The sequence below is a fragment of the Pteropus vampyrus genome, unplaced genomic scaffold, assembly GCF_000151845.1.
Source record: "Pteropus vampyrus isolate Shadow unplaced genomic scaffold, Pvam_2.0 Scaffold245, whole genome shotgun sequence".
Lineage (NCBI taxonomy): Eukaryota > Metazoa > Chordata > Mammalia > Chiroptera > Pteropodidae > Pteropus > Pteropus vampyrus.
Window position 1 is genome coordinate 1,025,547 of NW_011889026.1, and position 15,259 is coordinate 1,040,805.

The following is a 15,259-nucleotide window of genomic DNA, read 5'->3' on the forward strand; positions in this document are numbered from 1 at the left end:
GTTAACTCCGGCTGAGGACTTGGTGGAAAATTCCCGTGCCCAGAGGTAGTAAATGGCCCTTTGCCGGCAGGGCTCTGTGGACTGCAGACACCTGTAGCAAGGCTGAAGTGGGGGAGCCTGGCGAAGGGGCCCGAACGGGCAACCCTGGCATTGACTGACTTAGGGACGGGGAGAGAAGAGGCGGACACTCTAAGTTGTTCAAAGGCTCACCTCAGCCCCTGCTGTTTTGGGTTTCAGTGAGGCCCAGACTCACCGTCACCATTGACACCAACGTCAACAGCACCATCCTGACACTGGAAGACAATGTGCAGTCATGGAAGCCCGGCGACACCCTGGTCGTTGCCAGCACCGACTACTCCATGTACCAGGCGGAGGAGTTCCAGGTGCTCCCCTGCAGAGCCTGTGCCTCCAACCAGGTCAGAGTAGCAGGTAGGACATCCACAAAGCCCGTCCTAGGCTGGCAGAACGCAAGTCGTTAGGCTTAAAGGTGGCTGGAATCACAGCCGACCTGTGTCAGTCAGTTCCTGCCGTAACAATGCTGCAGAGCAGAAACCCTGCCACTCTCATAGCAGCTGTCATTTCTCACTCATGCATCTGCAGGCTGTCTGGGGCTCAGCTCCTGCAGACTAAATCTGGCTCCAGGCTGAGAGATGGGTTCAGGTCAGGTCTTCGCGGCTCACCTCCTCCCCAGGACAAGTTCTCTCATGGGGGAAGCTGAAAGCTCCCAGGGGCTGTGCAGAAACACGGGAGGACTCTGAAGGCCTGGGCTCAGGGCGTGCACCGGCTGCCACCCACACTCCCGTGCGTTCCATTGGCTAAGGCGTATCACATGGTCAGCGTGCATGGGGTGGGAAGCCTGCTTCTCCCATCAGGATCGGGGAGGGAGTGAGTGTTCGCTAGGCAGTCTACCACGTAGCTGTAAATCTTTTCTTCCTAAGGCTTTTGGGTTTTCCTTTTTCTTCTCCTGAATCTTGACTTAGATGCCCTGTCACTGACGCTGTGCACGGTGACCGGCACTGCGGATTGTTAGAGGGGAAAAAGAGACTTCAGGTGTAGTCGGGTCCTTACTCTCAGTGTAGAGAGTTAAGTGTCCGTTAGGTTCTTATAGTTTGACAGCAACAGAATGCAGTGCGACTGTCTTAAGCGAAGAAGGAGCTCGTTGGGGGCTGGCTGCCCAAATGAGAGAGCTAAAGCAGACACTGGCCGGACGAGCCGGGAAAGGACCTGGGCAGCAGGAGCGGTGGGCAGGGACCTTACAGCATCGCTGTCTGCAGGCACCAGGCTTGGTTCCTGGGACAGGGCTCAAAGGTCACCTTTGGGGAGAGAGCACTGGTTGGGCTGGTGGCTTGTGGCTCACGCTCTGGCCAGGAGGGGACAAGGCACCTTCGCTGACAGTCCCTGTAAGACTGCATCGAATGGAGAAAGGGTCACTCCCCGAAGGAAAACTGGCATGTGTTACTGGAGGAAGGGAGATGATGCCGGGCATTTGAAACCCCAGCCGTGCTGGAGACGTATCGGACGTTGGAGTAGGGACGACTGTGAATGAGAAAGTGTATCCAGCATTTCAAAGTACCGACAGTTTGGGAAGTGAAACTGTAGAAAGTCAAGCACAATCTTTTTGGCTGATGGGGATGTGCTTGAGAAAGAATTTGGGAGAACAGAGGTTTAAAAAAGCGACACACAGTGATGGAGGCCGGTGCCGTTCTTTTATCCATGGGGAAGTGGACCCTGGTCGTCAGGCCGCTAACACAGTCCACAGACACTGCTCCGTGATCCCAGGGCTCTGGCCCAAGGACTCACAACGGCAGAAGGAGGGCCATGCCTGCTTCCGGGGGACGGCGGTTTGGCGGGTGGGCCTAGAGGGAGGGAAGGAGGCAGCAGCTTCCGTGCGCAGGCCGGGGCGGGCAAACCTTTGTTCCCTGACACGGTGGCGGAGTCTGGCCCACGCATGCCAGGCCATGCTCCAGGCTTTGGGCGCTGCACTGAGCCCGACATTTGGCCTCTGTTCCCCAGGGAACCTGCAGTCCCGCAGTGAAAACAGACACCCAGCAAAGAGCCACCCCAAATCAGATAAAATCCCAAATGTGGGAACTGCTACGGAAGAGGAATATTGGCAGGGGGAGGTGACAAAGAGGGGGATTTGGTGAGTTAAAAACGGAAGCGGAAGCCTCCCCAGAGGAATTAGTGATGGAGCAGAGACCGGAGAAGGAGCAGCAGGGAAGAGGAGGGAAGTTGGGGCAGCAGAGCGCAGGCTGTGCGTGGGAAGGAGCCCTCGGGTGTCCGCTGCAGAAGAGGACCGGGGCGGTGGGGGCGGAGGGAAGGAGGGTATCACAGGGGCACGCGGTTTTCTGGGGGGCAGTGGCCTGTCGGATTTCCGCAGCTAGGGAAGACCTTCCACACCTGCGTTCACACAGAGCCCCAAGAAGAGTGAGTTCCCAACGAGTGCAAGGCCCCGGGGTCTTCACTGGATGGCTTCTGTGTCCCCAGGGACAATACATGTGGACAGGCCTTCTGGGATATGAGGTGTCCTGGGCCATGGCAGGAGTGGCGCTCAGACTGTCTCAGTGGATGTCACTGCTCACCATGAGGTGACCCGTGGCTCCAGGGCAGCATTCATGGCCTCTGGGAGCGTGGCAAGTGCCCTGGGCCCTGGCCTGCCTGGCCTGCCTGCCTGCCTGCCAGGGGAGGCACCTCGGGTCTGTTCAGACCAGGCCTCGTCTGCACCCAGTGTTGGGCGCCAACATCTGCAGGGGAGATTTCACTTTGAGCAGATCCTGGTGGGGCCGCTGTGGGCGCCAAGGGTGGCCCTCAGGATGCAGGACCCGTGTGAGGTCAGGGCACGACTGCCTTCCCAACAGCGTGGTTTCGGGGTGAGTGCTGGAGAGCCGCGCCTCTTGGCAGTGCCCACAGCAGGTGCAGTTGCTTCTTGAGGCCTCCTAGGGCTGGATGGGGGAGAGTGAGCTGGGCCACTCTGGAGCTGAGTACCAGGGGAGGGGTCCGTGCAGCACCGACTTCCCAGTCCTTAGGCTCGGAGTGGACCAGGAGTGGACCAGCCACTTTGCTCGCTCACAGCTTTGGGGCTCACGTGAAAACAGCTCCTCCTGGTGACCAGTGTCCGAAAAGCCCTAGATTGTGTGTGTGTGTGTGTGTGTGTGTGTGTGTGTGTGTGTCCGTCCGTGTCCTCCCCTGACCCCTGAGGGGCTCATATTTCTTGCGTTCAGCCCCGAGCCCTTTCTCTTGCTCTCCAGCCCACGCTGACGGGGAGCAAGGAGTCCACCTGCTCTGTTCTTTTCCAGAGCGAGGCGCCCCATCATCCCTTAGGGTTCTCCTTAGGGAGCTCCAGAGAGGGACGCCGCTTTCCTGGATCCTCCTTCCTCAGTGCCCCATTCCCGTAAACAGGCATTTTAAGGGTTTGCTGATGGGAAACAGATGGATGTAACAAAGTCATGAAAATGTATGAATCATCTAAAAAAATATTTCAGAGTTTTGCCAACCACAATGTAATTCCCAACACCTCCTGACATGGCGATTAGAAACCTCTGCCATTTCTGCCCTGTTCGCATTCCGTCTTTCTGCTTTGCTTGGAACCACCCCCTCCCGCTTTTAAACAGCCCCGCCGTTAGCGGGCGCTGACACTTTCTGTGTCCCCTGTGACGTGCCGGTGCTCACATAAGCCATCTCGCTCCCTCTCCATGGCAGCCCTGCAAGGTGGGGCTGTCGTTTCCTCCGTGACGCGGACGAGGAAACCAAGGTTCATGGAAACTAACTGTCTGGACTTGTGCTGCCCAGTGCAGCAGCCACCAGCCACCAGCCACGTGTGGCCATCTAAATATAAGGAAAATGAAGCAATCATTAAGTCGCGCTCCTCAGTCACACTAGCCAGATGTCTAGTGTGCGGTGGCCACACGTGGCTAATGGCTAGCATGTGGGACAGCACAGAACTGAGCGAGACTGCCATCCCAGAGTTCTGGTGGGGGTGCTGGTGCGGGCTGAGCGGGTCGGCTCCATCTGCTTGGTCTGCTTACGCCGGGCCAGGGTTTGGACTCAGAGCCGTCCGGCCCCAGGGCTGCGTGTCCAGCCCTCCCCTCCCCCATGAAGGTTTGCCCCGCATGTCCCGCATGTCCCCTCAAGATGGCTGGGCTGCGGGAGGAAGCGGGCGCTCTGTGCTTCAGACTCGTGTGCCGGCTGATTCCCTCTGGGCCCGTCCTCAGGGTCTGAGAAGGCCAGTCTCCTCGCCAGTCGCTGGGCCCGGGTAGGTCTGAGCCGCAGGGCCTGTGTGTTTCTCCCACTGGAGAGTCTGTGATGCTGCTACTTTGGGTGACCGCAGAGTGGCCAGTCCTGAGCCTGCCCTGCAGGGAGGGCTGGTTGGGGCCGGGCAGCTGCAGGAGAGCGCTGGGAGGGAGGGTCCGTGTTCGGAGCCCTGTGTGGGTGGACTGTGCCCAGCCCCTCGCCCATGCTCATGACCCTGCTGGGCTGTCGGGACAAATCTCGCTTGGCCACATCGGCTCCCCCTGCTTGGCCTTCAGTGTCAGAGACGCCAGAAGGAAGTGTGGGGCGGAGGCTGGGTGGGAGGCCTCTGCAGACAGGACGGGATGCCGGAAACCGGGGCACACGGCTTCCTGGGGCAGCAGCGGGAGTGGCCTGTGAGCGCCGCAGCAGGACGGACGAGCTGGCCGTGGGCGGCAGCGAGGGGCAAGGGTGGTGTGACCGGAATGCACTCGCGGCTCTGGTCTGACTTGCCTGCTCCCTGCCGCCTGATGAACACAGTCCCTCCATCCATCTGGACATCACCCCTGCATGCCGGCCAGTTTCCCCCAGGGAACAAGGAAAGCTGTCAAAGCCGAGGTCGCTTTAGGTGTGAAGCTCGTGGTGGGAGCCCCGGGTGCCAGCCCTCACGTGAGGACAGTGCCAGTGACAGCTGTGCGTGTCACTTCTCTTACGCCAGCCCTGTCGTGTGCCGGGGCTGTCCTGAGCATATTCTGTAGATAGCTCACTGAACAGCCCTCTTGAGCTACGTGCCGTTATTGTCTGCATTTTCTGGGTGAAGAGCCAGAGGTTGGGGGAGCTTAAACAGCATTCAGGGACCTTGGCTACAGTCAGCAGGGGTCTGACCCGGGTCACCGGGCTCCAGAGCCACAGTCCTCCTCACCCAGTGTCCTGGCTCTGCAGCCGCGTTTGAGACTGGTCCCCGAGAAGGGCCCTCTGGGTCAGTGTCCTACGTGACCATTGCATTTTAAGAGGGGCATTGATGAATCGAGAGACTCCCCCTAGCCCAAAATGCGCGTGGTGTGAGGGCCGTGGGAAGTCCGCGGCGTGTGGCCTGGTCTGGCTCTGCCGAGCGCTGCAAGCTCGCGGGGGCGCGCAGGCTCATGCCGAGGGTGGTCAGGGAGGCCTCCACAGAGAAGGAGCCATTGCAGCTGGATCTCGAAGGACAAAGGGATGCTTCGTGGACAAGGCAAAGACTGTCCCAGCCGGAGGGAGCAGCTTAGATAAAAACCCTGAGCCGTGAGCCAGCAGAGGCTGTTCACGGAAGGGCGGGTGGCCGGGTCTGGCTGTCTCCTGAGCTGGAGGCCGTCCGCTAGCGACACTCCATGCGGAGGGGGACCTGCTGCTGAACCCTAGCGCTGTAAGACACTGACTCCACGACCCAAGCAGAAGCCGCAGTGGGGCCCCGGGGGCGGGCCCCACGCTCGGCCGAGCTGACTTGTTTCCGGCTCTCGTCTCATCGGTGTCAGGACCGGGGTGGGACCACAGGCCCCACAGCGCCGCGTGGCATGCTCCCGGCCCCTTCCTCGGCACGGCGCAGACCTTCGGTGCCCGAGCTCTCGGGGTATCTCAGTTCCTTACAGTGAAGAGGCTCTCTGTACAGTTAATTTGTGTAATCCTGAGACATTTTTAAAGGACTGTGGTAGGCCGAATAATGGCTCCCAAAGACGTCCACATCCTGATCCTCAGGACCTGTGAATATGGGACCTTGCTTGACAAAAGAGACTTTGCAGGTGTGGTTAGGCTAAGGCGGGTGAGTGGGAGAGGAGACTACCCTGGATTATCGGGGTGGCCCCGTGGAACCACGAGCGTCCTTGCGAGAGGAAGGCAGGAAGGTCAGAGTCGGAAGAGAAAGTGACGTGAGGACAGGCGCAGGCCAGAGCGATGCTCGCTGAGGGAGGAGGGGCCGCCAGCCAGGGGACGCAGGTGCCATCAGAACCTGAAAAAGGCCGGGACGGACCCCCCGAGGGCCCCCGGGGACCCAGCCCTGCCAGCACCGCGACTGCTGACCCGTGAAGCTGATCTTGGATTTCTGATCTCCAGGACCATAAGAAAAAAGATGTCTGTTGTTCGAAGCCACTAAACTTGTGACAGTTCTCAACAGCAATCCTAGGAGGCTGATACTGGTTCCAAAGAGGATGTATTTTGGCCTTGCCGTGAGCCACTTTCACGTCTTGAACTATCATGCTTCAGAGAAAGCACAGCTGAGTCTGCAGAATCCTGACACGATCACCATCCTTGGAAATACTGCGGGCCCACCGCAGGGCGCAGGCTGGGTGACGGGCGGGAAGGGGAGCCAGCTCTTCCTGGGGAGAGAGCAGGGCGGGGTCTCTGCCCGTGGGTGCGGCGCCCGGCCCCTTGTGACCACGGCCCTTTGCATGTGGGCACCGCGGTGTCACGGAGCCGGGTGAGGTGTGCTCTATTGCTCAAGTCAGGGTCACAGTGACGCCAAGTGGTGTTTGTGGCATGGCTCAGGCTTGAGGACACACGCGAGGTGGCTGCTCTCTGAAACGCCGGCCTCGACTGGAAGGGCGAGTGCCCAGCAGCCGGGTCCGCAGCCACGGCCTCTTTACTCCAGAAAAGGGTTTGCGGTTGCTCTGGAGGCAGAACTTGGGGCCGAAACTCAAAGACTGCTCCAAAGTCCCAAACTCGTCGGCCTGGGGGGTGGCGGGGCAGGGTGGGGGTGGCGGCACAGGGGTAGCACAGGGAGAGAGCAGCCTCTCCCGCGGCCAGGGGGACGGAGGGCGAGTGTGGTGAGGTCCACACAGGGTGGGCTGCAGGCTCTCGTCCGCCGTTCCTGGTGGTGCCAAGGAGGCGCCCGGAGCCCACCACGTGCTGGACGCAGGCCTGGCTCTGGCTGGGAAACCCGGCCGTGGAGGCCGAGGGAAGCAGAGCACCGCTTGGGGTTCGCACGGCTCACGGGAGTGGCTTTGGAGAGGGGCTTGTTTTAGGTCTGGTGGGCAGTCCAGGGCGCAAGCTCCGTGGGGCCGTCAGAGACCAGGTGTCCTCTCTCCTCGCGCTGCCGTCTCTGGGGCATGGTTCGCAGCCCCTGCGCGAGACTGGCCCACCCACAGATGTCCACATGCCAGCCCCGGGGACAGAGCCAGAGCAGGGGCCACCTGTGGGTGCACATGTCCCCTCTGCGTATCCCGTGACCACACTGACCACGGGCCTGAGACACGTGGCTCTCCTGGGGAAGCATCTATCTCACTAAACCCCGGAGAGCCTCGTCCTGGGAAGCAGAGGAGGGGAGAGAAGCTGGGGGACAAACCGCTATCTTCCCTCGGGCTTCGGACCTAAGCGCACGTGGCCGTGCATCCTGGGTCCTCACCCAGAGTCGGAACGCCACCTCCCCGGGCTTCGTCCTTCTAGGAAGTGGGACTGGCCCTGGGACCCCCGTGCGCGTCGGTCACGGAGGCCCAGGCAGAGGCCCCGGGCCCAGTGGGACACGCGGCCCCTCATCTCCTCCCGTCTCCCTTCCCGGCCCAGGGAAACCGATGTACCTGCACATGGGCGAGGAGGTCGACGGCGTGGACATGCGGGCCGAGGTCGGGCTCCTCAGCCGCAATCTTGTGGTCATGGGGGAGATGGAGGACGCGTGCTACCCCTACACCAAGCACGTCTGCAGCTTCTTTGACTTCGATACGTTTGGGGGCCACATCAAGGTATGGGTCTGCTTGCCCGAGGCCCACGGTGCCAGCCCGTGGGCGGGATTCTCGGTAGGGAAGGGGACAGAGGGCAGGAGCGGGGAGAGGAATCTCGTGCATTGTTCGCTGGCGTGCCGTCACACCTGTCAGGGCTTGGGAGCAGGCGGTGAAGCCAGCAAGGGGACGTCTTCCTACTCCCCGGTCACACGGCACACGTCACGCTCACCCCCGCCCCAGTAATGGCTGTCATTCCAGCCTTCCTTACTTAACCCTGATCCCCACCTGAAAGAACTTGTGTTTAACACACAGTGAGCCGTGGGGACAGTAGAGGCATAGGAAAGATAAGTGATGAGCAGTGCAGAGAAGTAGCACCTCCAGCAGAAGATTCCCCTGGGAGCTTCCCAGTGAAGTCAGGGCCATGACGGGGACACTGAGCTGCAGGGTTCGTGCAGTCGAGAAGGTGACATCAGTCACCAGAGCTCATGTTTTCCTGGCCATAAGCTCTGAGAGGAATTTTCTCTGCCTCTCTCTGTAAAGTGCCTTCCCTGTCATAGTGATGAGCCTAAGACGCCCCAAGTTCTGCGTGTGGCCATTGCTTTCAGTGACGGGAGTGAAGCCGGTAGAATAGTAGTATCTTGGAGTTTTGTGAGGATAATTCTCTGTAAACTAAAATTATGTGCTTTAAGGATTAGATTTTTTGGTAAATAACTGAAAAAAACGATAGGATGGAACATAGAGTTCGTAGTAGGGACCCTACTGGCATTTTAGGTGAGACAGTTTTCTACAGGATTTTTAGCATCCCAGGTCCCTGCTCACTCGATACTAACAGTGCTCCCCAGTCATGTAACCACCCCAAAACACGACTGCGTATTTCCAACGTCCTCGTGACGCTCGGTGGCTCAGGAGGCAGAAGAATCGGGGGGGCGGGGGGCGGGCACGGAGCTCTGGCTGCTGTCCGGCCCCCGTGCACCCCCCTTTCCAGCAGCTCATCATCTCGCCTCACCCTTGGTTATGAGTAGCACCCTATCTCCCTTGGGGTAAAGGGCCAGGCGTCTAAGCGTTGGCGAGGGACACCTTCGATGACTGGGTGCCCGAGGCACCTGGAGGATCGCACAGGGGCGTTTTCGGAGCGTGAGGACCCACGGTGGGGGTCGGCGAGGACTCCCCGGCTCCTCTGACTCTCGGCTCTCCTCCCCCAGTTTGCACTGGGGTTCACGGCGGCGCATCTGGAGGGCGTGGAGCTGAAGCACATGGGGCAGCAGCTGGTGGGCCAGTACCCGGTCCACTTCCACCTGGCTGGGGACGTGGATGAGCAGGGCGGCTACGACCCACCCACGTACGTCAGGGACCTCTCCATCCACCACACCTTCTCACGCTGCGTCACCGTCCATGGCTCCAACGGCTTGCTGGTAAGTGCCCTCCCCCCGGGGAAGCAGAGGACCCGAGGTGCCCTCGTCCCTGCCCGCCGTGCCGGCCAGCTCTCCACCGCGCCCAGGGACGCTGGGCTGGAAGGCCATTGTAACCTGGTCACTTAGTCCACGGCCACTGGGGGTTGAACCATCCTTAGCTCAGACTTTAGAATGATCTCCGCCGACAGCACGCTCCGAACCAAAGAGGAAGGAGAAAATGGGGTGTCTCCTTGCCAAAGGGCACCCAGATGCAGAGTTCGCGGTGGTCACTGGGGGTCCAGGTCCTGCTGCGCCTCCTTAGAGTGATGGGAAATCGGGGGTCGTTCCGTGACCGTGTGGCGTGACCGGTCTGCTGGCCGCAGACAAAGGGGACCGCACCAGCACTCTGCTGTGGCCTCTGCGCGGCAGACCCGAGTAGCTTCTGCAGCGGACACTTCTGTCCAGCCGAGCGTCCTGCGCAGGTGCTGCGGGGCAGGATGTCTCCATCAGCACAATGGCGCATGCGCCGTAGGCTTGCCTTCACTTGCACAGATAATTTCCACACTAAATCGATCCTTCTCTGACTGAACTAGACTGCACCCTCTATGAACTTTTCCCATCGCACATTACAAGATGGCGCTCTGCAAGCTGACTCCAGCTTGTGTTTGGTTTGGCTTATACAGCGTTTAGAGAAATGTTTGATCGTTTTTACACTAAACTGATAATTTTACACCAAATTGAATGTCCTTTAAATGGACTAAACTTATATCCTCTGTGAACTTTAAAACCGGATATCACAAAATGATGCCCTGCCAGCTGACTCCAGTGACCAGATGTGTTTCGTTTGGCTTAAATGGCGTTTAAAGAAACATTTGAATTTGTTTCCATCATTTAAAAATTAAGAGACTTCACATAAAAATCTGGATTCTGGGCTTCTCTTAAAAAGAGGGCGGAGTTGGCAGCACCAGACCACATTCCTGCCTGGCAACTGGGGACCGAGACAGGGTCGCAGCTGCCCACTAGACCCAGCCTGTGTGGACACCGGCCGCGCTCACCCCTTCCTAGTCCATTTCAGTAAATGCCCCCGGCCGGCGCCCCGGAGGGCATTTGCAACTCTTGCTTTAACCCTTTCCCGTTTAGAAAAAGGTGCAGCTCTCTGCCAGTGTCTGGTCTGGCACTTAGCTGAGTGGATGGGAGGCGGGGCGTTGTAGACGTTCCGGCTCAGCATGGCCATCACGCTCAGGATACGTGGTGGGAAGGAAGCGTAGAACTGGTTAAGAAAGGCTGACTCCCAGGAGCTTTACTTGTCTTAAGCATTTATTTTAAAGTATTGTTCTTACTTTAGCTTAAATCCACCTATGTTTAACTTCACTGAAGAGAAGGGTTAAGATTTCTGGAGGGCTGGAGCTCCCGGTCTGCGTCGGTGTGAGTGGCAGCTGCTGTGAACCTCAGGGCGATCACAGGCGCACACCGCACACGCAGTGTGGACACCGGCCGCGCTTTCCCGCCCGCCGGCTGTGCGGCCTCAGGCAGCTCATTCATCAGTTCGTCTTCAGTCCCTCCTACGTGCTGTGGAGGCCGTGACCAGCACGTCTCACAGTAGTTCGGTGAGAAAGTGCATGTGCCGTATTTTTGGCCGTCTCTGTGATAACAGCAAACCTCAGAGCAGGTAGCCTGGGTCTCAGCAGCGGGGCTAACCGCAGAGGGGACACGGGGCAAGAAGCACTGAAGCCGGACGAGAGACGTGCTGTTCCCAGGACACCCCGCATTGGGACAGCACCGAGAGATCTCAGCAGGGGTGCAGGCCGGGGAGAGGCTGGCTAGGAGTCTGAGTCAGTGCCCCCGCTGTCCTGCACCCCCAGGCCTTCCTCCTCTCTGGCTTCAAGGGGTGCTGGCCGCCAGACAGAGAGGGAGCGTCCGTCAGCCCTGGGTGTCATCCGGATGCCAGCCCCCGTACGTGTATGGCAGGGAGGCCGGCGTCCTGTGCTCCAGCCTCAGATCTCTGGGGACCGTGGGAGAGGCTTCTGCTTCTCCTGCTTTCTCCTTTTCCTAGTTTCTTGAATTCACAGTCTCCCTCGCTGGCTTCTTGATTCATACCAGTGCTTCATGTGTTTTCCCCACATGACCTTGGATGAGGGACCCAGACTCTTGTCCTTGATTCCCCAAATGTTCCCTGGCCAGCGCTTCCATGGGCAGATTGGAGCAAGAGATAGGAGGAGGCTGGGGGCCATTACTGGTCAGCACCGGAATCACCTAGAAATGGGGTCGCAGACCCCCCTTCCTTCCTCCCCTAAACCTGCTCCTCCCCCACCCTCCTGGGCTGCCTCAGGAGCTCACTCTTCTCCTTATTAGGCAGAGAGTGGTTTGGCTCTGCTTTCCTTCCCAGCTTCTGTGCATGTTCACTTATTAAGACACTGCAAAACCAATAACCACCTACTGCAGGCTCTTCAGCATCTCAAAAAAAAAAAAAAAAAAGGTAGAAGCTCAGAAATTACAGCTTTCCTTTTAACATGTCTGTTGTCAAGTTTCTCCCTAATGTGAATTACATCTTACCCACCCGGCAGGCAGAAACAGGTATAGTTCATTTCTCTTTGCGTTTGTCTTAAACAGCAGGTTTTTTTCTTGTTGTATCCAGGGTGTTGGTGGAAGTCGTGCAGCTGGGGTGACGCTGTGTTCCGATTTGCACAGGACACTTCCACTTTGTACCCGCTGTCCCAGCCCAATTACTAAGCACACCCCCTTTACTCTCAAAAATGCCCTGGTTCATATGACAAACTAAACCGTCACTAACTGCAGGAGTCCCTGAGAGCTGAGGAATTTCTCTCTCACAGTCTCCCGTGGAGACAACAACAGCTGAAGACTTGAAACAGATTTCAGGAATCGCTTTCGTGACTGCCAGCCCCCGACAGGGAAGATGACCAGGAGAAGAAAGGGAAAAATACAGTTTGTGTGAGAAAATGGCAGAGATCTTACACGTGGGGACTTGGTGGCCACGCATAGGGACTTGGTGGCCACCTACGTGTCTGTATGTATGTGTCTGTTTATCCAGTGTCTGTCTGTCTGCCTACCTGCCTCCCTGCCTACTTACCTACTTACCTACCTGTCTGTCTGTCTGTGTCAAGATGTGTCACAGTTTAAGTGCTCAATTATGGAACAGGTTCTAAGGAAGAACAGAGGTAGAATGCTAGAGCTGGCAGGGACTTTAGAGGTCACCCTAAGGCACCAGGACACTTAGACAAGTCACACAGCAAGTCTGCGGCTGAGCCACGACGTGGCCTCGTCTGCGGCCGCCCAGCCAGGGCTCTCCTCCGCCTCGTCGTGCTTCTCTCTGGCCCAGGCGGGGCTCTCCCCGCCACCTTCCCCGCAGGGTCAGTGGGCGACCACCCGCTCCTGATGAAAGGGTTTGGTTTTGTTTTTTTCCTGGTGCTGCTGAGAATTGATTAGTTATAAGTCACAGATCAAGACAAGTGAAGAATCAAGTCTTAATTCTGTCTTTGCACGGGGAGTGACTTTGGGTAATTTCTCAAGTCTCAGTGTCATCTGTGAAAAGGGACTAACAGTTATGATAAGGATCGAATGCGATGACGTCTGCAAGACATTTGACCCCTAACGGACGGAGTTGTTTGTGTTCCCTTCTGTGAGGACTTTTCTCCATAGCAGTCTCAAGGGGCCCGGAGGGAATTTCTCTCTCGGGCCCTTGTTAGAACGATAATATACCTAATTCATCATCCACTTGCATTCACGGAGGGCTACCCAGCGTGTGACGGGGACAGCGGGCAGTGGGAGCAGAGGATTTAGAAAGAGCCGTGGGCAGCAGGCGATGAGTGCCGTCAGACACTCCACGTCCCTCCTCTGGGCGTTAGGAAAGTCACTGAGCTTGCTCTCAGGTGCCCGGGCCAGCTCGAGCAGCCACTTCCTTGCCTCTCCTTCCCATGCTGGTCTTTCTAGGCCATTTATAACACACTTGCCTAGCCCGCTAGGAGAAAAGGAAGCAGTCCCATTGTATGACCTTGGCATTGACTGCAACGCTTATGCAGGGACTGAACGGCCGTCAAGATGGTGCCCTCGCGCAGTTCCAGAGACCGAGGGAGGTGCTTGCCTGAGAGCACGGAGAGCCTGCCCGGAGCGAGGACCCGCCCTCTGCGGTGCATGGCCTTAGAGAACTTGGGTCTTGGCTCACACTCATGGATTGTCACCTTGAGCAAATCACTTAACTTCTGAGTCTCATTTTTTTCATCTCTAAAAAACATTGTTATCGGATCGTGTAAGATTTAAGCAAGATTAACGGGTAGATGAGCCCAGCCCCGTGCTGGGATGTGAAGGGTCCTGGTTGTGGGCACTTCCAGGGCATGGCTGCCTGGCGGTCAGGGAGCAGGCAGGCTTTGTCACGTCAAAGAGTGGAAGCAGTTGGGGCGTTTACCCTTGGTGAGTGCTTCCCGATCAGGGACAGTCTTGTCACCCCTTTCCCAGGGAATATTTGGCAGCGAGTGCCTAGAGCCTTTCGGTCGTCACAGCTGGGGTTCTACAGGCTGCTCGTGGCAGGGCCGGGCGCTGCTCAGCCTCCTGCCCGTGTAGGATGGCGCCCGGAAAGGTTAGCCGGCCGAAGGGAAGTAGTCATGCGATGGTGCGAAGATGTGCCATGGCCTGGCACCGTGGTAGGGACGCACTAGGTGTGGGGTGGACACGTGTCGTAGGGAGCAGGCACAAACCTTGTTGGGTGATGTCCTCGGGCAGTCAGGACCCAGGGGTGGGGACGAGGACAGGAGGTGTCAGTCAAGATAAGTGAAGTGCTTCTTGCCATCTTCCTGTCCCTACGTGGATAGGCCACCCCATGAGGTAGTGAGTGTCTCACTCTGGGTGTTCAAGCAGATGGATGCCATTTGTCAGGGATGCTCGAGCCCTGGCCGGGGGCGTAGGGCTCAGGCTGGAGGCCCTCAGAGGCCCTTTCAGTTCTGAGATCAATGAGTTTAACCAAGGTCAGGGGAGGTCAAACCCAGCAGGGGCCTCAGAGATCATGGAGTCTGAGCCCGTCCTTTTCCAGTGGGGAAGTGAATTGCAGGGTGGCCGGGAGACTTGCTCAGATCCCCACGAGGCTGGACGCATGGCTAAGACCGGGCCGCCGCTCTTGGTGCCTTCAGCGGCCTCGCTGCATCCCCCACCCACTGACGCTCTGGTTCCAGGAAGGAGGCCAAAGAGCCAGAACGTGCAGCCTTTTCTGGTTCCTGGCCCAGGCGTTGCAAGTGCGGCTCCGTGCGCACTGTGGGCCACGAAGCTGGCTTGGCTTCGCGGGTGAGGGCGTGACGAGGGACATGGCCACAGTCTCGCTGCAAAGCCCACCGGCCCAGCCAGGGCTCTCCCCACCACCTTCCCAGCGGGGTCAGTGTGCGGCCACATCAAGTCCAGGAAGCAGTGACCTCGCTGTGTCCTCACCAGAGTAGGCTCATGTGACTTAGTCCACGGTCCCCTATTGAGCCCTTGTGTCGCTTTCCCACACCACAGAGCCTCGGCCCTGACATCTCCAGCAGGAAGAGACATGAAAGTCACTGCCCTCCCCAGGCCCGACACCTGTGTCAGGTCCAAACCCCCAGCACTTTTCACAGGGCCTGCCGTACAGCTGATGCTGTTTAACGTTTGTTGACCGAATGAATGAGCACATGAATAACGACACTGGGCGAACGTCCCCCTGTCTTGACCCCTACAGATCAAGGACGTCGTGGGCTATAACTCTTTGGGCCACTGCTTCTTCACGGAGGATGGGCCAGAGGAACGCAACACCTTTGACCACTGTCTTGGCCTCCTTGTCAAGTCTGGGACCCTCCTGCCCTCTGACCGTGACAGCAAGATGTGCAGGACGATCACAGAAGATGCGTACCCGGGGTACATCCCCAAGCCCAGGCAGGACTGCAAGTAAGCGCCCGCCGTCCGCGCCCGCTCCGGCCTGCGCCGCAAGGCCTCGGT

At 58.4% G+C, this 15,259-nt stretch overlaps 1 protein-coding gene across 1 annotated transcript in view; it reads left to right on the top strand.

The window, feature by feature from the left end:
* The window catches only part of CEMIP (cell migration inducing hyaluronan binding protein), a 123,777-nt gene that overhangs the window by 86,983 nt on the left and 21,535 nt on the right, over positions 1 to 15,259 (top strand). The window contains exons 14-17 of the mRNA XM_023520038.1: positions 238 to 429; positions 7,756 to 7,931; positions 9,113 to 9,322; positions 15,003 to 15,208. Of these exons, the coding sequence (XP_023375806.1) occupies positions 238 to 429; positions 7,756 to 7,931; positions 9,113 to 9,322; positions 15,003 to 15,208 (784 nt within the window). The remainder of the gene's footprint in view (positions 1 to 237; positions 430 to 7,755; positions 7,932 to 9,112; positions 9,323 to 15,002; positions 15,209 to 15,259) is intronic.